Source organism: Syngnathus leptorhynchus, chromosome 12 (assembly GCF_054491065.1).
Source record: "Syngnathus leptorhynchus isolate UIUO chromosome 12, UIUO_Slep, whole genome shotgun sequence".
In the NCBI taxonomy this organism is placed as follows: domain Eukaryota; kingdom Metazoa; phylum Chordata; class Actinopteri; order Syngnathiformes; family Syngnathidae; genus Syngnathus; species Syngnathus leptorhynchus.
This window is the reverse complement of record NC_141206.1, coordinates 8983925-9005402: the sequence shown is the minus strand read 5'-3', so window position 1 is coordinate 9005402 and position 21478 is coordinate 8983925. Positions and strand designations below refer to the sequence as shown.

Here is a 21478-nt window from a genome sequence, read left to right as displayed (position 1 = left end):
AAACCACCATGGGGTGTCTTGGTTATTTATTCTTGGAAGAATGAGAGAAGTCAACCGGAGTACAATCTGATAGCCCCTCTGCAAGTTCCATGGCGAGCCAGTCCAATAAGCAAGCGAGGACAGGATAAGGGGTAAAGCTCATTGGTGACGCCCATCTAAGCATTGGCGTCAATTGCTTCAATTCTCGCTGTTGTTTATTCTCCATCAGCCCCTGAATGAATGGAGCGTCTCCCACTCTAGACGACCTAAATCAAATCATTGATTTACTTACTGAACTGAACACAGTGCAAGCTGGTGGGTGGCAGACTCACAAGTCACACAAAAGTTCAAACAGTTCAGCGATGTGTACAATTATGAGTAGAATTCGTTCTGTGATTTGCTCATATCTCCCATCCGGTTTACCTTGCGATGGGGTAAATGAAGCTTCAAATTTGCCTCATGAACCATTTGTTATATTTGAACTATTTTTCAAAATTGGGCCGAAAGCACGCTGACCTGCCATTTTTTTTAGCCTCTATTTTAACCAACAGTGCCATCTAGAGGAGCAAAGAATACAAGTGGTTCATGAAGCAGATTTGAAGTGTCACTTTCCCATTACTAGTTTTAACCACTGAAATGAATTAAAATGACATTAAAATGTTAAAGCCAGTAAAAAATATTTTTTTAATAAAGACAAAGTCAAATATAAATGCATGGACAACAGAGAGGAAAAATATAAATATTTCATAAAGTGAAATTAACCTTTGTGAGGCATAGCCTTGTGATTCCAGCTCATTGTCCGTTGACCACACTGTGCTCTATTTTCCAAATTTTACACGGCTATTTTATGGTAAATCATTTCAAATCCAACAAATGCAGCATGCAGGTTTTGCCACACTCGCATCATTTCGTCAGTTTCTGTCTGTTTGGTAATTATTTCTCTCGTCTGCCCTCATCCTTGTCTACGGGCTGTGGCAAATGATCAGACAGATGAGCAGAGGTAACGCTGGCTCACATTTCCCCTTATTATTGGAGTTTACATCGCCGTCGCCTCCGGGATACATCTCCACTATCTGGCTCTCTATAGACGAGGTGAGGAGAAATCAGAGGTGAAATCTGACTGATAGCGAGCACGATCGTGTAAAAGATACAAGACGGCTAAAAGGACAAAATCGCAACCGGTGTGTCACTGCGGTTGCGCAATTACAGTTCCATTTTAAAAGACTCGTCGTGAGTCGATCGTGTGATAAAAAGTCAACCTGTTGCTTAATACTCATTTGTGAGGTTTAATGTAGAAACATACACACACTTACAGCGAGTCTCAAAGGAGTGATGGAATAGATGAGGAGGGGATCCATGAAACTAAAGCACTAAATAAATATTGACTTGAAAGAATGAGGTTTGTCACAGTACATAAAAGGCACAGCCGCAAAAAGACTTTCACAAAGCTCGACCTCTGTGAGCCATCCCGGTTCAAGCTTGCACAATCGTGCTAAATATTGATAGGAAGTCAAAGATTGAGCTTTGCAATAATAGCATTGTGTGTTGGAGATATTCCCAAGTGCTCTTCCGAATGCACTTAAATGGAAATTCTATTAACAATGTGGTTCTGAATATTTTAGTTGCCTGCCTTTTTTTTTTTTTTTTTTTTTAAAACAACAAAAATTTTGGATCTTGATGATTAAATGAATTGGAACCATGTTACACTTTGTGTTGATGTTAAAAAAAAAAAAGAGGAGAGAATGTTTTAATCAAATACATACAGAAGGCTGGCTGAGCCAGATTTAAGGCAAGAGACCCTCTTCATCTGTGTTTATTTACTTTGAGGCAACACGGGGAGGAGGCAGGTCAGATAAAGTGACGCAAGGCAAAGAAACAAGTCGGTTTCACTTTGGTTTTATCTTAAGTGGATGGATGAGGCAAAAAATGCAATACTTGCCCAACTTGATCACAATTTAGCGAGCTTCATTCAAAAACAGTTGTGAAAATATGATAACGGAGTTGCGGCAAGTCTGTACATACAACTGAATATTATTCATCTCAATGCAAATAAAAATCAAATGATCCATGCACCAAATGGAGCGAAAATCCGTCCAGTTTTATATAATCTCAAAAAAAACAGATGGGCTGATAGCAAAAACATTTCCCCAACATTTTGAGGCTTTGTATTAACCAATTGTATATTTATATTAAAATATATACAGTGTGCATTTTTTTTTTTTAACTTATCAAATAATGACTCAGGCTATTTGTTTTACATCTCAAATGTGACCCACCCCGTCAAAATGCTCGGTTCTACTCGGCCTTACTCTTTGCGCAACATTGCCCTCTGTTGTTGCTAAAATATGGGTGCGAGTGATTCCTTTCAAAATGTTGCCATTTTCAACTCAATCCATATGTCATATACAGATTCCGATATATTAAAGATGACATTGATACGTTGACACAAATGATAATACCTTGATGTAACGCTAAAAATTGAGCCAATTGTTTTTTCAAGTCGTGTGGCAGACATGATAAGTGCGGTTCACATATACAATTATGTTAGTATTGATTATTGTCATTTTTCGATTGTCTTGAATTGATATTTTCACTTTAACTGTCATTTTTCTTCTACAGCCCTGATTTTATAGTGCTCATCTGGTAGATTCCGTAACTTCTCTGCAGCCTAAAAAAAAAATAACATACATGCAATTAAATCTTATGTCAGCATTAGTTTAGACTTGAAGGGCTCATTGATTATTATTTTTTTTTATGTCTAAAATGTAAATTAAACTACTAATAGGTCCTGGTTGTAAATGAAGCTGTGGAAAACCCGCAGGAGTGTTGCTTTTATAAATCACCTGTTCAGGAGTGAGGTCCCGTTGCTCGGTTGCGAGCATCTCGTAGCCGACCATGAACTTCTTGACCGTGGCTGAGCGTAGAAGAGGAGGGTAGTAGTGACCGTGAAGCTGCCAATGTGAATTGTCTTCCTTTAAGTAGGGGCCAGTAGGGGCTCCTGAGAAAAACAAAAACACAAGACGATGAAAGACCAATCCTTCCCCGGCTTTTGTGTATAGAAATAAAAGAAAGATAGAAATGAATAGCCGGGATATATTGACCTGCTTTGTCATCGATTCTGCAATACATTTTGCGCGCGAGCATAAAGAATGATCGGGGTGACTGGCTGGGAGGCTAATTAAGAATACGCATCACAATGGGAAAACAAGAACGTTCATCTTGCTTGCCATTCACAGAGTGAAGCACTTTGCTCATTAAATCTTTTAGACAGCAACCAGAAAAAGAAGCCCCTTTCATCGGTTATCTTGGCAAAAAAGAGCAGGTTTTGACAGCTCAGCAATAAAAAAATATATATAAAATAAATTACATATATTTTATTATTATTTATAAATATATGTATTTGAATAATATAAATAATTCATCTGTAGTGATGATGAAATGAGTTACTGAAATGAGTTACTGTTGCGACTCATGGGGAGAAATTGTGCTGACAGTAATCACCATTGTTTATGTAAACAAGCACACAATCAGCACTTCTTAGAGGCCCCACAGCTCAATAACAATGCTCCAAAAAAATTATTCATTTTCACTGTAATATACAGAGCAGTGGAAGCCAGGGACGGCTTTTTTCGGCTTTTGGATCGACTGTCGATTCCTCGCTAATGCCGTCATCCTGTGGCGTTTGCTTGTTCGCTAGACTGGAACAAAGATTTGGCTTGAATTTGAAATCTCCGCTTGAAGCTTTATCCATACGCTACTTATTTCTAAATGTCTCTTTTTGTATCTTCGAGTCACTTTTGTGCAATTGCCAAATGGGTTTGACATCAGCAATCAGATGGTCTCAGGTATGAACAACAGATTTTTATACATGCACGCATTTGCCAACGACAAAAAAAAAAAAAAAAACGCTAAGAGGGAAGATAAAAGAATGGAACAACACATGATACAATTTTGCTCACTTGATGTTCCCAAACTCGGAAAATTGGGCAATTTGGAACAATGCCTACTTTTCAAATTCTGTCCCAACAAGGAACTTATTCTGAGATAACATGAGCTATTCAAATGTGGGATGTAAATTGTTTGAAATGTTTTACTCAGTATTGGAGTAGATGTCGTGTCACAATGTAGCACCATTAAAATAAGAATATATCGCCTACAAATAAGGTAATAAAAATTTAAAAAAAAGGCATCCCTTTACTTTTACGTTCTTGCCGATAACATTTAAATATGCTAATGAGTCTGACACTGATTTATGCTACACTAAAGCTTCCACTCGACACCTAAGAGGAATGAAAATAGACTTTTTACACCCTGCGTAATATTGCCTGAAAAAAATAATTAGGTGAGGGGAAATTGGTCAAGTAAATTGAATTATAATAATATGATATTGTGTGTGTGGTTTTTTTCTTACCGTGCCAACCCATGGAGTAGGGAAAGGACACGTTAAATAGATTGTCGTATTTGGTCAACATTTGCTTCATAATGTCAGCCAGACCTGGGAAAAATAAAACAAATCAGAAGATGAAGAAAGGAAACAAGAACTGTTGATGTTGAAATGAGAGCTGGAAAGTGGCAAGCTCAGACTCAAAGTGAAAAGAATCATCCCAAAAGTCACAAACTGTTTTCGTGCTTGTGGGGAACAATTGTTTGTTGGCGTCACTTACTCTCTCTTTCCTCTGCGGTCAACTGATTGATTCTGAGGACGTGTCGTCGTGGTAACAGCAGTAACTGGTAGGGCCACGTGGCCCAGTAAGGAACCACTGCCAGCCAATGAGCGTTCATCACCACCACACGTTCCTAAAAGGAGGGACACAAAAAAATAATTATACAATTAAATAAATATTCATAATAATATTAATAATAATTAAATTCATATATCATTGATAAAATAATGAAAATAATAATTTAAAAAATAATAATAAAATGGGCTTTTTGTGTTTTTTATTTTTTTTATTTTTTTATGGATGCTACTTTATGTAAACAACATTTCAAGGAGTTATCCCCGACTGATTGTATCATAAATTAAACTTTATACTCTTCTTTAACCTTCTACCACCCCCTCACGCGGCAAAATGCGGACTGAATACAAAATAATAGGTAGAAAGTTCCAAGTAAGTGAAGAATGTCTTAAAGCGGACACCTCACTCCCCCCCCCCCCCCCTCCCCTCAGAAAAAAAAAGTTTCACTCAATTAGCTTGGAAAGTTTTGCTTTCAAACTCAAGGGTATTGCATGGGGAGCCAAAGCCCAATTCCAGATTCTCCAAGTACTGCCGCGTGCCAATTTACGGTCGTAACCTTGGGTCAGGAAGACAGGAGCAAATAGGAAGCGGGACACTATCAGCGCAAACACACACTGCTTCCACTCTAATTTTGTAAAGGTCAGCGCCCGCGAGTGCTTGTGCTCTGTACGCACGCTTCTCACACCTCAGACGGCTATTTTATTTTTCCGCAAATCATCTATAATAACGGATACGAGCGCCGTCGGTGACTGCTGGATTTCTTATTTTGCAAAGTCGATCGAGCGAGTTGGACTCCTCCATCGTTCAAAATCTAGCAAACTGTTTGACTTTGACATCTTGAGAAAAGATGGTGGCTGATATTGTAACTGTTTTGCAATTTGTGTAGGTATAGTATAGGTGTAAAAATTAAGAGAAAAATATGGAACATTTCCATAGTTTTTAGGCAATTTTAAGGGAAATTATATTGGGGTAAAAGGTCTATAAAATGATCTGTCATGGTTTGGGATCATTTAATAAAAATTAATCATAATAATCTCTGGGCCACAGGGTTTTTTTTTTTGTTCCCCCAAGAGATTTGCTTCATTCAGATGTTGTTTACTTGCTGAATGTTGAGCTTTGCCAAAACTTGCTCAAGGTCGCCGTTGTTTTTGCTCTTCCCGCATGACTGGAGGATTGCTAAAACGCACGAAAGGAACAAAATGCATCATCGTAATCTTTGTGCGGCTTGAAGATGGATGCCACAGCGTGATGCTAATGAGCATTTCTGCGGCCCCATCACATGCTTCGCTGCCTGAAAAACTGGTCGTGTGTGCTTGAGGGGAAAACAGGAAGCAAAGGTGTAACAGAAATAACATGGGGGGGGGGGGGAGGAAGCTCGTGGGAGAATAGATGGATGAAGGGAGAATACAGAAACGATATGACGCGTGGAGATTTTCTTTCAAAACGGAATAAGAGGAAAAAAACAAAGAGCGACTTTACAGCTGACTCGGGTTGTTTATGTCGCTGTTGAAGGGTACCTTTTTTTCAACTTCTTGCTTGGCATATTGCAACAGCATTGGCTCCCGGTACTTGTCGTAAAACGCTTTCTGACAACGATCGGACAGAGCTGGCTCATTTGGAATGAAGTTGCTGGCCCACACCTGTGATATGGAAGGAAGTACACAAATCGTTTTGGTTGTCAGCTCGATTAGCCATTTTCAGGAGGTTTTTAAGATTACTATTATTCTTGACATGGAGGCTAAAAGGTAATTAAATATACCATGTAGAGCAATAACCGGAGGCATTGCTCGCTGTATTTGTACGCCACGCAAGGGCTGCATGTGACAGAATGGCTAATTGTTTTCTGATTAAAAAAAGCCCTTCACTTATTTCACACAAAATGTCCCCACTGGTAATCAAGGCATTATGCTTACATTCACAAATATTTTGTGATGGCTCAGTCAGTTGCACAGCGTTTAAATCCGCAACAATGTTACATGATGCTCAATGAAGACTTGCAAAACAATGAATGATGTCATGTTGATATCATTAATCTTGCAATAAAAACATGATTCCAAATCCAATCATTCCATTTTTTCCTGTTTTCTTTGTAACTAATTAGTCTAAAATTGCTTATTTCCCTAGAGGACCTTGAGAGAAGACAATACGAGACATTATACATTAGCCTGAAGTAGCACACTGCCCTCTTGTGGCAGCGTCTAGAATTGCAGATGTGGGGCTTCTGTTATCTGGTGTCACTGCTGTAAGACGATTTTTTTTAAATGTAATTAAAAAGCCATCTTGGGAAATGTATTGAATTACTTATATATTTTAGTAAGGCAAATATTGTGAGTATTATTTGCATGTTTGCGTTTTCTACCTGACAGTGGGGATGCGGATTGGAACAACCCATCGCAGCTCCTTTATTTTCAAAAATCTAGAAAAAAAAAAAGGAACAAAAGATGGCATGTCTATTTTATGTTATGACAGAAGATTGAAGCTGATGGTCAGTCACCTGAACCCACGGATAGGTGGCTCCCAGTTCTTCCATGATCTCTGCCCACTTGTCAATCACAATGACAACCTCTTCTTTTTTCATGAGAGGGAGGGTGACATCAGACCAGGGATGGAAACACATGACCTTGCTGAAACAAAGAGATCATGTGTGTCAATTAGCACGTTGAAAGTTATAATGCAGCTGATAACAACAAATGTTTTCTTACCACACACCTCTGGCAGCTTTAGAGCAGAACAATGGATGCTGATCTGAAGCTAAAGAGAACAAAATCTTCAATGATATAACTGCATTGTAAATTCTCGCATTTGATTCCTCGTCCGTCACGAGTGTGGCGTTTTACGATGAAGAATCATGCGAGAGTGGTAAATTCATACAAAAAAAAAATATTTGGGCTGATGAAAGAACAACTTACGAGGATCTGGAGCATCTGGCTGAATGGCAGGAAAGTCGTTTTCAAAAACAAAAGTGCTCTTGTAGTCTGGATTCTTCTACAGAGACAACAGAAGAAATACTCATTTCATTTTGTGTTATTTTATGCAAGGTATTTTGCAAGCAGTTACCTCTCCATTAGCACGTGTGTTTCCAGGACATAGAGGATTGCACGGATCATATCTCGCTATACATTCTTCTGGAGGTTTTTCCATTTGTCCGGTCCAGGGTCTTTTCATGCGGTGGGCTGAGACCAGGACCCAACTGTCCCTCAATGGATTATAACGCAGGTGCTGGTGCTCTGCAGGTAGATTGATACATTAACATTACCGGTTGAACCAAATCATGGTTGACATGACGCTTTTTTTTTATTATGAGTAATACTAACGCAGCATACAAACACTTGTCCTTGCAGGGTTAATTCTCAAACAGAATCCTGTGCGTAAAGCACATCGTTAGTCCGATCTCGAGGCTTGTCATACATGGCAACGTAAATCTCATCGCTGCAACTTTACCTTTTGGATCAAATTGGGTTTCGGGGCCACTCATGTCAACAACGACAACTTTGTTTAATGTTAGTGAGAAGTCTTCCTTTTGTGACAGCTGATCGTGCAGGAAAATGCTTCGTCGGCTACTTCCTGTATAAACAGGAGCATACTATTTGATCACGAAATATGTGTTTTCTTTCTCTTTAAAAACACACAACGCAGTTCAAGCAAGCTGACTTTGTTGATATATAGATTTAATATACCATGAATAATGAAGACAATATTCACTTAAAATTTAAAAAGAGCCTTAAAGGATGGGCTTTAAGTATAAATTAAACCCTACAAGAGCTTTTGAATGGACTGCACGGCGACATCGTCATCTGATTGGTTCAGCGGTTCGGTCACACCTCCCTGAACCAGGAAGTAACAGTCAGTCCCCTTTGTTGCTGGTAGGAGTTGCGCCAAATTACGCTTCTTGGACCTCCTCAACCTGTTGCTGCTGCGTCCGTCCGTTATCTTCTCTTCGTTGCTGTCAACCATGGCTTTATTCAGCTCGTGTTTTCGACTCTTAATCTTTATCGGAGTTACCTCCCTTACCGTACTCCTCCTGAGGCACTGGATGGCCACTAAGCAATATATTTTCAACCACGACGACATCGCCAAACTGACCAAACAGTACGCTGGTTAGTGTTGCAATTTAAAAAATGAAATGCACGCAAAAAAACCCGCATGGATTCTTCCTACTTGTCATATAAACGCGTGCAAAAGGCAATCGCACGTTTTGCACGCCTGCCTTGCTTTGCGCGCTCATTGTTTGCGTGTTTTATTAGGGCAGGACCACGAGCAGGCCTACGCGAAACTGGTTGTCGAGCTCAGGAAGAGGTAAAGCGATTTTGCAGCTGGGAAGATTTCAAAGCATTCACAGCCATTATTACCATCTTAGCTTCACTATGTGTTTATGTTGAAAGCATCGGGTACATCCATCGCATGAGCTTCTTCAAAGCCCAACCTTGCACCAAGGCATCCAATTTGCTGTTCATACACATTCTATCCAGAAATATTGTATGTTTGTGAATCGATCTAGGTATCCCGGCCACATCCTGCCAGATGAAGACCTGCAATGGGTGTTTCTGAATGCTGGAGGCTTTATGGGATCCATGTGTGTACTCCACGCCTCCATGACAGAATATGTGATACTGTTTGGAACTGGAATAGACACATCAGGACACTCAGGTGAGGGATTGTTGTAATGGTTAAAGATTACAGAGCCCAAGAGCATTCAAAGTAATCATTTGTCGAATTTTAGGAGACAGGTCGACTTATGGAAGCATAAAATTTGATCTTTGTCTTTGTAGGTCGTTACTGGGCTGATATTTCGGATACCCTTGTCTCTGGTACCTTCAGAAGGTGGAAGGATGGAACCACTAAAACTGAAATGTTCTATTCTGGTATTTAAAAAAATACTGTATTTTTTTGTTTATTTCGCAGAATACTACATTGGCATGTGTTTTATAAATGCATATACAAGAGGTTTATTTGATGACTAATTTTGGTCATAATTTAATGTTTAGGCTAAAGGTTTGCTATTAATGTCTGGCTTTTTTTCCCATCCCAAATAACAGGTGACACTGTCATGCACGAGATGGGCGAGGCCGCGGGGGTCCAGTGGACCGCCGGGACATGGATGGTCGAGTACGGCCGGGGTTTCATCCCATCCACGTTGGGCGGGTTTTTGTTCGACACCCTCTTTTGCACCCTCGACTTTGTCACCATGTTTCACGCATTCAAAGTCTACGGCAAAGCGATGCTGATGGAGATCGGAACAACGTTGGCCGAGGCCGGAGTGTTCTAAAAAGCAATGGCGTTAACACTGATAACAAACCTGCACTGGGACAAGCCACATCACAACATGTGATGTTTTGTCTTACATATCTGTCATGGATTAAATTCTTGCCCGATGATTGTTTTTAACGTAAATGAAAGAACATTCTTGATTATGCTCGAGTTGAACCAAGAAAACTCCAAACTGCATCAACACTAACACCGATACTGTACTTTAAAGGAAAAATGTAGCCACACCCTTCTACATTAATCTTACACTAACAGGCTTCTTGCAATCTTACACTACAAGAGCATTCCTGTTAAAGCTGCCTCAGCGAGACAATGAAGTCTTTTGGTGCTAAAAAAAACAAATTGCCTTGGGTGGTGGTGTTAAAAAAAATAAGGCTCTAAAATCTTCCAAATACTTGCTAAATGTGTCATTCTTTTGAGGGGTTTTACATAACATGTTAAAAAAAAGAAATGATCAGGCTTGTCATTACGATTGACTGTTGCATAAACACTGCTGGGATGTTGTCTTATTTTACTTTGTGTTGTGATTTTTTTTTAGTTAAATAGTTGCTGTCTTTATGTAGCTACCTTTCTGAAGAAAATGTAATCGAAAGCCAGACACACAAATGCATTGTCAATTACTTTTCTACCACAACCTCTAAATGACATTTGTATTGGGATAAATTCTCAATTACACAGCTATAAAGTTTCACACTGTTCAGTATATGGTTCATATAAGTCTTAAAGGAATGAAAAAAAATATCTAAATGTTGCACAATTTGAGAATAAACGTTTTTGAACTATATTACCCTTGAGTCTTACTACGACTATACGCTTTGAATTAAAAAAAAAACACTTAAGCGATAATCAAAGCGCGCAACAAGTTACATTCCCGATATTACGTAATCTAAGATTGGCATAAATTGACGCAAAATACTATTAATGCCACTTGCTTTGGAGCAATACAGAACGTGCATTAAAACGTTAATGACGATTTCAAATAAGTACATTCATCGTTTACACGCTAACAAATGTGGCATATTTATATCATAATGAAGAAAAATAACTACGGCATGTCCCGATGGACAAACTACCACAGTAACTTCCGACTATTTCCCCTCGAACGCTTATCGAAAAAACGCCCGATAATTACGACTTATTACAGAATAAATGGACGCTTCTTACAACTCAGTAAAACATGCAAACCAAGCCCGGGAGGCGGTAAGTACTGTTCATTGTGCATTTCCGTACTTTTTTACAGGCCAAGTGTTTTTTTAATATATTAACACTGCAAACATATTAAACATATGTCATCAAAATAAAAACACTTAACGGGATCCACTTAATGCTTCCCCCCCACCATGTTATGCATGCAATCATTTCTAGATGTTCTATTTGTTGGGTGAGGTATTTAGTAGCGCTGTATTTTGTGTTTTCTTGGCGTGCACTGTTGCCTGGTTACACTGAGTGAGCGAAATTTATGCCAGTTTGCTTCCCTCTGTTGGCTATAAATGCTACTGCAGGATGGAGAACAATGTGTAATGTTTGAGTGAGCTATTAATAAACACTCACCAAATATGTGTGAGAAAAATGATTACTGTGAGCTTTTGTCCCCAACACTAATTGAATTGTATTTTTTTTTCTACCTATTTCTAGGATGAGTTGAGGATTGAAATGAGGAAGAAGAGCCTCCTCATGTTAATCTACCAACATCTGATGAGGCATGGGTCAGTACTGACTTTAGTAGATTCTCTAAATATTTCTCACAAAAAGCAAAAAGGTCAAAATATTGCGCGTCTATCCAACAGCTATGTGAACACAGCAGTGGCCTTGGACCAGGAGATGAACGGAAGCGTGAAGAAATTTGAAGTTTGCGAAAATGTCGACTTAGAGATGATGTTGATGGAGTACGAGAGCTATCACTATGTCAAGTACCAGAAGTATCCCAAACTTATCAAGAAAGTCGTAGAACCAGGTGACACGATTTAAGAGAGGCATAATAACGAAACACCGTCGTGCTTAAAAAGTCTTTATCGTTTCAGTTCTCATTCAAGGTGATAGCAGGAATTTAAAAAGTGGTGGAAAAAAGAGGTGAGTGTGCAAGTCAACGTTGTTTCACTCGGGATCAATATGAATCTTATTGACATTATTTATATTCAGCCTTTCACCTCATTTTTCTGCTAGGGCCGCTTGTTCCGTGGTGAAACCTCTCCCCAAAATCCTGCCTCCAAATCTTGGCGGAGACGTCCGAGGGAATGCCGCTGCTCCTGCACATCCAAATGTACGCAATCCATTCACTGATAAAAGAAGGATTCATTTGGAATGATTTACCTTTTTGTTTCATTTTCCAGGGTGATAGCTTATCTTGTCCTTCAGAATTCACAGACTTTGTTCTCAGTGTTTCCCCCATCGCTTCTGCGCAAGCTGGAGGGGCGGCCATGACCAAGAAGGTGCTCCATTATAGTTTAGTTGTGAATTGAATAAAAATACGGTACTTTGCGTCGAGATTCTAAACATTGTGTATATATATTGTGTTGTAGGGCCAAACCACCTGCAAAGGAGATGGCCAGCAAGAGGTAAATTCCCACAGTTGTTTATCTTTTCTTTATGATGACGCTCAGCTACGGCGTAACCCAAATTTCAATTTGAATGTTGCATAGTCTTATCATGAACTAACTTAAGCTCTAGTAATCCAAATCTTTATTGCTGCCCTTCTTATTAATTTTCTTAGTTATTTAATTTGTTGCTGGGCAGGATCGGCTGCTGAAGCCACTCAGTGGTTTTGCGGGACTGGATGGTGAGATGAAAGAATTTGCCACAGTCATTAATAAGGTACCACACACACACACACACACACACACACACACACACACACACACACACACACACACACACACACACACACACACACACACACACACACACACACGCACACACACACACACACACACACAATGTTGAACAGATTGGAGGCAAAAAATACAACTGGTTCATGAAGCACATATGAAGCTTCATTTGCCCATCACAACATTGACACTGCCTAAGATGCATAAATTGAATTATGTGATTGTAGTTTTTTGTGATGTAGAACTGTACTTCATCTAAATATCTGATCCGGTGTGTGATTCCGTGATCCCACACGCCGCACAATAAAGTGCAGTAAAGTTCTTTTGTCAAGATGTCCGTCTGTTTCTATCTGTTAGCTTCCGCGCGTATCACTCTGTCTGTGCGTCTGTCCCATTTCAGGACATTTACTTGCACAGCCCCAACGTAAAGTGGAACGACATCATCGGCCTGGAGGATGCAAAGCGATTAGTCAAAGAGGCCATCGTCTATCCCATTAAGGTACGCCGGCTGCTATTCCCGCCGCTTCTTCGATTCTGAATACATCTCCTTTAAAAGACGGGGGGGGTCAGGCAAGTCCGCTAGGCTGACATGAAATCTATACGTGGGATAATATGGCAACCCGCTCATAGACGGAGGGACGGGAGAATTTCTATCCACGCTCATCACTCGGGAGGCTTCTGATGGATGCGATGACATCAAATCAGGTCGTCTGCATCCTCTTGACATTTACGCAACGAGATGAGGACCGATGCGAACGTCTATCTGGGCTCCCTGCAGCGCTTCCTTTATTGAATAACATCCCGCCACCACTTTCTGTCTCCATTACTATTGGTTCTCCAGGGTAGAAGGTCACTTTGGTGATTTCACACAGCACCTGTTTATCACCTCAGATTCATATTAATGCACATATTTTGTTAGGGACGCCCTTTACGTTTTTTTTTTTTTTCGAAAACGTGCTCCTTTTTAATGTTACATTTCTGCTTGCCATAGTATCCCCAGCTTTTTAAAGGACTCCTTGCTCCATGGAAGGGATTGTTACTTTACGGACCTCCAGGTAAAAAAAAAAAAAAAACATCTTAATGTGATATCGCTGTTTTAAATGAGCCGGAACACAACTCACAGGTACGGGGAAGACCCTGCTGGCTAAGGCGGTGGCTACTGAATGCAAGACAACCTTTTTCAACATATCAGCATCAAGCTTAGTGAGCAAGTGGAGAGGAGACTCGGAAAAATTGGTTCGGGTCAGTATTTAGCAAGCACTGGTCACGATATTAGATCAATAAAAATAAAACGATTGTATTTCATTTTCATAATAGGTAAAGAAACTGGCAATTTAATTTTCTGTCACAAATTTTTTTTGGGGTTGCAGGTTCTGTTTGAGATGGCCCGCTACCACGCGCCTTCCACTATCTTTCTAGATGAGGTGGAGTCAATAATGGGCCAGAGAGGATACAACATACTGTAAGCGTTACATAATTTAACAAATCTTCTCATCCTCAACATCTGCCAAAGTCTTGAAATGAATGAATAAATCGTTTTTATTAATCGTGATTTCAGAGGCGAGCATGAGGGCAGTCGAAGGTTGAAGGCGGAGTTGCTGGTCCAGATGGACGGACTGGCGAGATCAGACGAGCTCATTTTTGTACTGGCCGCCTCCAATCTGCCTTGGTAACATACAAACTTTATAATCGTACAATGTTAAAATTGACCAATTTTTCCTTAAAAAAAAAAAAAAAAACATTGGAAGGAAATTTCATCTGTAGCCTCACATTTGAAAGCCTCCCTTCTTCAGGGAACTGGACCAAGGTATGTTAAGAAGACTAGAGAAGAGGATTCTAGTTGGTCTTCCTCCTGAGGAGGCCCGCCAAGCCATGATCTCTCATTGGCTGCCTCCCGTCAGCTTCACGGGAGAGCTGCAGCTAAAAACCGAGCTAGACTATCAACTTCTGGCTAAGGTAAGTCGATCCACGTTTTGCTATGGTTTCTTGTCAGGATTGGCCAAATAGTCCATGAAATGTTTCTCGGACAGGAAATGAATGGCTACTCGGGTTCTGACATCAGACTGGTGTGTAAGGAGGCCGCCATGAGACAAGCCCGTAAAATCTTTGAAGCTCTGGAGTCAAATAAGAACGGTAGGACAAGGGCAAGTTCACGTCTCTACATTTAGGTGCTGATTGAAAGGCTTTGTGCAGGAGACACGCGTGCCCAAGCCATGCGGCTGGGAACGGTGAAAACGCAGGACTTCCTGGAAGTCCTGGCCCACACCAAACCGTCGGCCAGCGGGTTAATGGAGAAACACACGGCTTGGGAGAAAGACTTTGAATCCGTCTGATTGTGTTGACGTGGTTCTTTGACATTATCTGGTGTTGTTTAATTAGAAGAGTCATTAAAAAGCAGCTATGAGATATCATTGGAAGTCTTTTTTTTTTTTATCTGCTGCAAGTGACGTTATAGTAGATTCTTCAGGATGTGCTCGACGGCATCCGGGAAAGCGTGGCACGTCAGGTGAGGAGGCGGCTTGATTTTATTCTCGTCTCCTTGTCTGTATTTACCTGAAACGTGATCGCAGATGTCAAGTTCCAATTCCCACAGAATTTGACTGGAAAGCTTCAATCTCACCAGTTCGGACCAGAATTCCCAACATTCCGGCACTCTGAGCTCCTCCGACGTCATCCCTGGCATCCTGCGAGAGAAGACGGATCAAATTGAGAATAAAAGTCGATTCAGTTCCACGAAGTAAGCGTTCGCTTACGTCTCCTATCATGACTGCTTCATCTGGGCTGCATCCTAAATCAACCAGAGCCTACATGAAGGAAAATATTTTTAAAACAAAGTCTCGTAAGATCCAATAAAATATTTTCAAGAAGATGGTGGGGGGAAAAAAAAAAACCTGTGTGAAAAACGTCTTTTCCGGCTTTCCCACGACAGTTGCTTTACAGTCCGTGGCATACTCCAGTCCGGTGACAAAGGGCCCGGGGCCGAGAGCCAAACCATCTTTCCTTTTATAGTAACGAGCCTTATGGATGGCGAAGAGCGGCGCACCATCCAGGATCAGTCTGAGGGACAGAAATGTTATTAAGTCAAGACAACCGCTTTAAATCACATATCAGGTCGATGTAATCACCTGAAAGCCTCGTTCATAGTTTGGTAGTCGAAGTGATCGGGAGCGAGTCCGATGACGACAGCATTCGGGTCGGATGTGTCGATACCTGCAAACGATGCAGTGACACAAGATGGGGGGGAAAAAAGCTTCAAAACTGCTTCATGAACCGGTTCTAGCACCGTTGATTTAAAGGTGCCGTCTAGAGGGGTAAAAACAAAAATGGTTCATGAAGCAATTCTGAAGCTTCATTTTCCTACCATAAGTGACACCTGTCACGAAAGAAATTAATGCTTTCGATGGACCGTTTTCAGCTGTGTACCTGCAAAATCTAGAAGGGCACTGTCCTCCACCAGGAGCAACGGTCTGTGTTTTGTCTTCTCTAAAAGACTCCTCGCGGCACTCAGTGATGTGAAGATCTCTTTTTCCTACATGACAGACGTAAGATGATTACAGTCGTTAAGTCAATTTTTGTTTGGTTTGTATTTTATTATTTTTACCTGGAGGTCAAAGTTGAGCCGTTGAAGCCTTTCCAGCAGGTTCTTCTTATTCTCTTTGGTTGTGTTGGTCACAAACTTGATGGCGACAGACGCCTGCCGTAGCCTGATAACACGCAAATATCAAATAAGTTTTAGTCCTTTTCTGTCCTCATTCAAAGAGAGCGTCTCACCTGGACAGGGCGTCCTGAGCCCCGGGAACTGCCGTGTCTTCTATGTGCAGAGTTCCACTTAGGTCAATGAGGACGGCTTTTAGAGCGCGTCTGCTTGCCATTTTTTTCACCTGCGTGAGAGAACGTGAAAAAAAAAAAGATGGCCATTAAAAATGTAATCCTTTATGTTTAATGCGGTCATTTCTATGTGCTTGACAAAAGCTACTTGGCCTTCAGTCTGAGTACAATTTGTTAAACTGATAAATAAAAATAAAGTCCACTGTAAATGGAGGTTTAGAGCGCTCGAATCGTTTATTCTGTTTTTGATGGATTATAATCGTAAATCATGCAGAATTGGCAAAATGGATCAGATTACTGTGTTGTTCAAACCTAGATCAGAGAAAATCGAGAGGATTATAAACTGGTTGTATGGTTTTTAGCCTAGAATGCAGATCTGGATGAGTGAGTTGTGGATAATTTATTGGAAGAAGACCGTGATCCCCTATTATTATTTAGACATGCTTGGATTTTTGTCATGTAGTTATCAGTTTGGGGGACTTACTTACACGGCTCATGTCCCATTTCTGTTATTTGTATTTCGCTCAGTTTTGAAGCAGAATCCAAGCCAAAACAAAAATTGGAGCCCAATAGCAAGCATTGCAGGTAATATACTGAGCTGATATTTTCAGTTGTTTCAAATTTTAGGTTAGATGGTGTTTAAATGAAATGCAATTAAATAATTAAATAAAACATCTCTACTCAATGTTGATTTTAGTTTTTGTTTGTGCTGTTGCATGAAGATACATTAGAATAAGTGTCTGTGAATGTTGCTACAGAGAGTATTTCATTTTCAATGCAAGATTAATAAAATAGCCATCTATACAAAATCATGAATGCCATTTTATATTAGACAGTCAATGTAAATGTTTAATACATTATGGTTTGCAATGGTTTACAACTGCAATGCAAGGACTGTAATCTATTATTAATTACCTTTAAGAAAAACTTATTTAGGCAATGCATACTTTATAGACCAATCTAAACTGCATCACTGACATGTTTAATAATGTTCTGCAATGTTCTACTGACGCGGAAATCTACGATGGTAATTCAAAATGATGCAAAATGTCTTGGTAACGACAACAAGCGTAGTTATTAAACTAACAATAATAAAAATACATGAACGTGTTTTAGATCAGATAAAAGGCTTTTAAAAGGAAGTTTAGCATGCTAACCTTTAGCTGTTCTTACTTTCGTTTTCTCTTCTTCTTCGTTGGTTAAATAGGAAGCCTTTCTAAGTTTTACTGGTCAGTGCTGCCTCCCCACTTAAATGTGCATGTATAATGAAAAGGAGCTCTCCTTTGTGATTTCACTTTGTTTCCACCACATTTCTAGGCTGTAATCATCCTTAACCACTTAATCACTCATTACAAAGATGGGGGGAAAAACATGAGGCACATTCCACTAATGACAAACAGACATATCGCATTAATGGGTAGCTTATTGTACGGTATTAGTAAAAGACTAAACCTTATCGTGACATGATGCCAAACATAAATCCTCTTTTCATGTTACCTCTTGATAGTGAATACATGTTTTTCAGTTTTTGTTTATACATATATTTTTACATTTTACATTGGATGTGGAAAACATGGTAGAGAAGTGTCAGAATGAAGTAAAAACTATATTATGCATTTATTTCCTTTGACCCTATTTTATTTTTATCCCATCAGTCTTAAATCATAAATGCATACCTAGATGGATGGGGTTGTATTTTAACATCAGCAACTAAGCTTTTATTTAAAAAAGAAAAGAATCATACCTCAGTGCCACATTGAAGCCCAAAAACACTTGCAAAGACAGCCTGTAATCACTTTACACATATTATTGTAAAACCAAAGCTCACAGCAGCCTAATCAGAGATTAAACCGACTTTTGCTGTTAATATCCCTCTGATAAACATATGCTTTCAATTCTAGGAGAGCCGCATTGACCTACCCTCATATTTTTAGGATCAAAAGTTGTTAATAATATTTGTCAGGATCAACAGGGCAGGAAATTGTGATAATTCACAGCATATGGGGATTATTAAAAAAAAAAAAGTGGAGCAGCAGGGAGTGGATGAGCAGAGCAAGAGAAATGTGTCAATATTAAAAGAACGGAAAGAGGTAGAGAAAACATTATTTGGATTGGATTATGACAGGCTGTAAATTTATTCAGAAAAGAAACTTCACAATTGAGATGATGGCATTACAAATAAATACGACATTGTTTTTCCACACATTTGGCACAATTCTTTTAAAAGCAAATCATCAGTTGCAATATGACTTGCAGCAACAAGTGTCTCTGTGGTAACAGTGTAAAGCTAATTCAGATTTACAAATAGGGGAATATGCAGTCCTCATTTAAATGGAAATTTATGTTTAAGAATGTTGGAGGAATCTATAAAAAACAAAAATGTAAAAGCACAGGGAAAACATGCAATCTCCACACAAATTGTGCAGGAGATGTAAATTACTCACCACATAATTTTGGACATATCAACATTAAATGACAATTAAAAAAAAAAAAAAAAAAAAAATAGCGCAACTGAAGGAATCTGCTGTTTTGTTTTTTTTCTTAGAAAGTATTAAACAACATTGCTTCCACCTAAATGTCAACTGTGTGTGTCAGTTGTGTGAGAGCAAGAGCGAGATTGTTCCTTGGTCCTTTGTTCTTTGGTCCTGCAGCTCGGCTTTGTGACCGGTCGTTACCCAAAAAGCAACAGAAGGACGATGGAGGCTGAATTCACAATTATAAGAGGCACTAAAAAAACAAAGATGGAAACACATTTAACTTTAAAAGTTAGGTACAAAAGAACATGATATAAGTCAGGGACAAAAGGAACTCACCTCTCATGATCATTCGGACTGAGCGGATGAGATTGAGAATTTGGGCTCTTACTCCCGGGTCATCTCCAAAACCAGAGACCCCATGGTCGACACCTGATCCAACTAAAGACAGAAGAAAATACTTAAGTCAGATGGTACAGTACAGAAAACACAAAGTAGTGCAGAAATACGATTGAAACGCAGTCTGGCCAAAACAAACGAGAGCTGCACTTTATGAGGGGGGGGAAAAAAATCTGATTAGTCAAAGATAATCTTCATTTATGGCGATGTATAGACTAAACAATGCATTATGTTAGAAAGACGCATGACTGTTTTACATCTCTATCAAAAACAATCACAATAACAAACTGGCCTCACTAGCAGACAACAAAAATCAAACGTTATTGATGTTTACGTATGTTTTAAAAATGACGAATAAACACTTACTTTTGCTGAGAAACCTTTCTTCGTGCAACACAGCGACAGCATTTGTGCACAGAATAGCTGTCTGGATGAGTGCATAGAGAGTAAACGCCATGCTGGCAACTTCTCGTACGGAGACAGAGGGCCGTAAATGAGCACAAAACGTCGTGCAAAAGAAAAGCATCGTAAATCGCATAATGGGGACGTAAACACTGTGACGTAGGAGACGCTCGAAACAAATGCTTTTTTCTGGAAATGATATGACATGTTAATATTAATAAATGATTTGTGTACAATTAGGAAACATTTACGGTGTTATTTATAGTCTTTTAATTTACGCATACAATAAATTGCAGAGAACAGGAACATAGGTTATTTAAATACATCTGCAGTTTATAACATCTTTCTTAAAGGACAACTTTATCCATTCATTTGGTTCAATGTATAAACAAGATGTATGAGTTTTCATTTTACACACTGTGAGACACAAATGACAGCATTATCATTTTTTTTCTCTTTAAATAATCATATTTTAAGGTCAGGGTCTGCGGCCCCAATAGTAAAATGAAAATAGGAAACACATTTAAACAGACTGTGAAGATGATTATTCCCACATTGGACGATATATATACAATTTTAGTCGGGATATATTACAAGTTTCATTTATACAATTCCTGTCCATTCATGAAAGTGAAGCCTTTAATGTATATTTTTTGTATTTGTTTGAGAAAGTCAATAAAAAGTACATTTTTTGGGATGTTTGTGTGCAGAATACTTTGGGACAATATGACAAATGATGTTCTTTTGAGGTAACGTTTCCTGTGTGTTTAGAATGAATATGTTCACAGTCAATAATGGCTGATATGTCAATTACTAACATGACAGCAACAAAAACAGTAACGACATCAGCATGAGGACCATCCTCATCCAGTGTGTGTATTTACAGCAGCAGTTCTGAGTCCTGAATAAAAACAGCCTCAACCCCATTCTTTGTACCTTTAAAAACTCTTGGAAAAAGTCAGGTAGTTGAATCTCAGCAGATTAGTCTCGAAGACCTCTTTGGGGTCCTAGTTGGAGTCTTGACTGCTGATTTTCCATCAATTTCTCTTTTAGGAACTCAATCCCAAAGAACAGGACAACTGTGTCTGGTGTGTGGTGGTGGGGGCATAAGTCAGCTATTTATTCATATGGGAGCTGATCTTTTCTTTTCTGATGATGTTTGCGTATGGAATCTGAAGGGTAAAACAAAAAAGTAGAGAAATGTTAGTAAGCAGCAAATTAAACATGTATCAATAATTGTTGAGGTGAATTTTGCGTATTCGGCATTCGCAATTTGTGCGTGCACGAAGGCGTGGCAAGTTTGTGACAGAAAGAAAAGACAAATGGAGGCTGTCAGTCTTTTAGTCAGTTGTGATGATTGATTCGCATGCTGCACACGAGCTTCTCACCCATGAAAGACAAACATAATTGGATCTACTGCACTGTACCTTTTATTTGGATGCACACATAAGCAACAACAGTATTTTATTTGTATTCATTTTTGCATGTATTGTCTTACCATTTGTAAATGCTGGACCATCTCTTCTCTGTAAGCTAGCTCTCTTTTCATCTGGTCTTGGAAATTATC

General features: G+C 39.4%; 6 protein-coding genes across 13 annotated transcripts in view; 2 read left to right on the top strand and 4 right to left on the bottom strand.

Annotated features, from left to right (window-relative positions):
* Window positions 1–1859: 1859 nt before the first annotated feature.
* Window positions 1860–8314, bottom strand: galt (galactose-1-phosphate uridylyltransferase). Of its 2 annotated transcripts, none has more exons than XM_085926206.1 (11): window positions 8160–8314; window positions 7776–7945; window positions 7628–7703; window positions 7421–7469; window positions 7213–7342; window positions 7078–7134; window positions 6236–6358; window positions 4644–4776; window positions 4391–4474; window positions 2823–2977; window positions 1860–2647 (listed from the first exon to the last, which is right to left on the bottom strand). In XM_085926206.1, exons 1-11 carry the CDS (start codon window positions 8191–8193, stop codon window positions 2582–2584), a joined length of 1077 nt encoding a protein of 358 aa, XP_085782332.1. In that variant the 5' UTR covers window positions 8194–8314; the 3' UTR covers window positions 1860–2581. The 2 variants fall into 2 exon arrangements, with proteins under 2 accessions (XP_085782332.1, XP_085782333.1); XM_085926207.1 differs by lacking the exon at window positions 8160–8314 and adding an exon at window positions 8033–8159.
* Window positions 8315–8538: 224 nt separating this feature from the next.
* Window positions 8539–10767, top strand: sigmar1 (sigma non-opioid intracellular receptor 1). The gene is made up of 5 exons (XM_085927103.1): window positions 8539–8815; window positions 8963–9014; window positions 9217–9365; window positions 9488–9580; window positions 9755–10767. The coding sequence occupies exons 1-5, from the start codon at window positions 8671–8673 to the stop codon at window positions 9982–9984; spliced, it is 669 nt and encodes a 222-aa protein (XP_085783229.1). The 5' UTR covers window positions 8539–8670; the 3' UTR covers window positions 9985–10767.
* A 242-nt stretch (window positions 10768–11009) lies between these two features.
* Window positions 11010–15213, top strand: katnal2 (katanin p60 subunit A-like 2). The gene is made up of 16 exons (XM_085925991.1): window positions 11010–11183; window positions 11619–11689; window positions 11771–11937; window positions 12005–12053; window positions 12147–12243; window positions 12314–12412; window positions 12503–12538; window positions 12717–12794; window positions 13209–13307; window positions 13800–13863; window positions 13932–14050; window positions 14179–14270; window positions 14367–14477; window positions 14602–14764; window positions 14839–14941; window positions 15002–15213. Exons 1-16 carry the CDS (start codon window positions 11133–11135, stop codon window positions 15139–15141), a joined length of 1539 nt encoding a protein of 512 aa, XP_085782117.1. The 5' UTR covers window positions 11010–11132; the 3' UTR covers window positions 15142–15213.
* Window positions 14330–17894, bottom strand: hdhd2 (haloacid dehalogenase-like hydrolase domain containing 2). Of its 3 annotated transcripts, none has more exons than XM_085925993.1 (9): window positions 17794–17894; window positions 16580–16689; window positions 16410–16512; window positions 16232–16337; window positions 15934–16018; window positions 15700–15865; window positions 15562–15612; window positions 15429–15492; window positions 14330–15361 (listed from the first exon to the last, which is right to left on the bottom strand). In XM_085925993.1, the coding sequence occupies exons 2-9, from the start codon at window positions 16678–16680 to the stop codon at window positions 15258–15260; spliced, it is 780 nt and encodes a 259-aa protein (XP_085782119.1). In that variant the 5' UTR covers window positions 16681–16689; window positions 17794–17894; the 3' UTR covers window positions 14330–15257. The 3 variants fall into 3 exon arrangements, with proteins under 3 accessions (XP_085782119.1, XP_085782120.1, XP_085782118.1); XM_085925994.1 differs by having other exon boundaries at window positions 17810–17841; XM_085925992.1 differs by lacking the exon at window positions 17794–17894 and adding an exon at window positions 17552–17580.
* An 844-nt stretch (window positions 17895–18738) lies between these two features.
* On the bottom strand, window positions 18739–20002 carry ier3ip1 (immediate early response 3 interacting protein 1). Its single transcript, XM_085926296.1, has 3 exons — window positions 19876–20002; window positions 19450–19551; window positions 18739–19363 (listed from the first exon to the last, which is right to left on the bottom strand). The coding sequence occupies exons 1-3, from the start codon at window positions 19964–19966 to the stop codon at window positions 19308–19310; spliced, it is 249 nt and encodes an 82-aa protein (XP_085782422.1). The 5' UTR covers window positions 19967–20002; the 3' UTR covers window positions 18739–19307.
* A 1000-nt stretch (window positions 20003–21002) lies between these two features.
* The window catches only part of skor2 (SKI family transcriptional corepressor 2), a 49064-nt gene continuing 48588 nt past the window's right edge, over window positions 21003–21478 (bottom strand). For all 5 annotated transcript variants that reach the window (XM_085926991.1, XM_085926988.1, XM_085926989.1 and 2 more), the window contains 2 exons: window positions 21410–21477; window positions 21003–21083 (listed from right to left, as the gene is read on the bottom strand). In XM_085926991.1, coding sequence (XP_085783117.1) covers window positions 21027–21083; window positions 21410–21477 — 125 coding nt within the window. In that variant the 3' untranslated portion in view covers window positions 21003–21026. The remainder of the gene's footprint in view (window positions 21084–21409; window position 21478) is intronic.

Bases quoted from the DNA above. Each gene is read 5' to 3' on its own strand.
- galt (XM_085926206.1), bottom strand. From the start codon at position 8,193: ATGAGTGGCCCCGAAACCCAATTTGATCCAAAAG. The intron at 2,978-4,390 runs GTAAGAAAAAAA...TGTTTTTCTCAG, and splicing joins CTACTCCATGGGTTGGCACG to GAGCCCCTACTGGCCCCTAC. The intron at 2,648-2,822 runs GTGATTTATAAA...TTTTTTTTTTAG, and splicing joins GGGACCTCACTCCTGAACAG to GCTGCAGAGAAGTTACGGAA.
- sigmar1 (XM_085927103.1), top strand. From the start codon at position 8,671: ATGGCTTTATTCAGCTCGTGTTTTCGACTCTTAATCTTTATCGGAGTT. The intron at 8,816-8,962 runs GTTAGTGTTGCA...GTGTTTTATTAG, and splicing joins ACTGACCAAACAGTACGCTG to GGCAGGACCACGAGCAGGCC. The intron at 9,015-9,216 runs GTAAAGCGATTT...GAATCGATCTAG, and splicing joins GTTGTCGAGCTCAGGAAGAG to GTATCCCGGCCACATCCTGC.
- katnal2 (XM_085925991.1), top strand. From the start codon at position 11,133: ATGGACGCTTCTTACAACTCAGTAAAACATGCAAACCAAGCCCGGGAG. The intron at 12,795-13,208 runs GTACCACACACA...GTCCCATTTCAG, and splicing joins TTGCCACAGTCATTAATAAG to GACATTTACTTGCACAGCCC. The intron at 14,051-14,178 runs GTCAGTATTTAG...TTGGGGTTGCAG, and splicing joins ACTCGGAAAAATTGGTTCGG to GTTCTGTTTGAGATGGCCCG.
- hdhd2 (XM_085925993.1), bottom strand. From the start codon at position 16,680: ATGGCAAGCAGACGCGCTCTAAAAGCCGTCCTCATTGACCTAAGTGGA. The intron at 15,613-15,699 runs GTTTTTTTTTTT...TCCTTCATGTAG, and splicing joins AAAAGACGTTTTTCACACAG to GCTCTGGTTGATTTAGGATG. The intron at 15,493-15,561 runs GTAAGCGAACGC...CTTCTCTCGCAG, and splicing joins AAGCAGTCATGATAGGAGAC to GATGCCAGGGATGACGTCGG.
- ier3ip1 (XM_085926296.1), bottom strand. From the start codon at position 19,966: ATGGCGTTTACTCTCTATGCACTCATCCAGACAGCTATTCTGTGCACA. The intron at 19,552-19,875 runs GTAAGTGTTTAT...TTCTGTCTTTAG, and splicing joins AGAAAGGTTTCTCAGCAAAA to TTGGATCAGGTGTCGACCAT. The intron at 19,364-19,449 runs GTGAGTTCCTTT...TTGTTTTTTTAG, and splicing joins AGTCCGAATGATCATGAGAG to TGCCTCTTATAATTGTGAAT.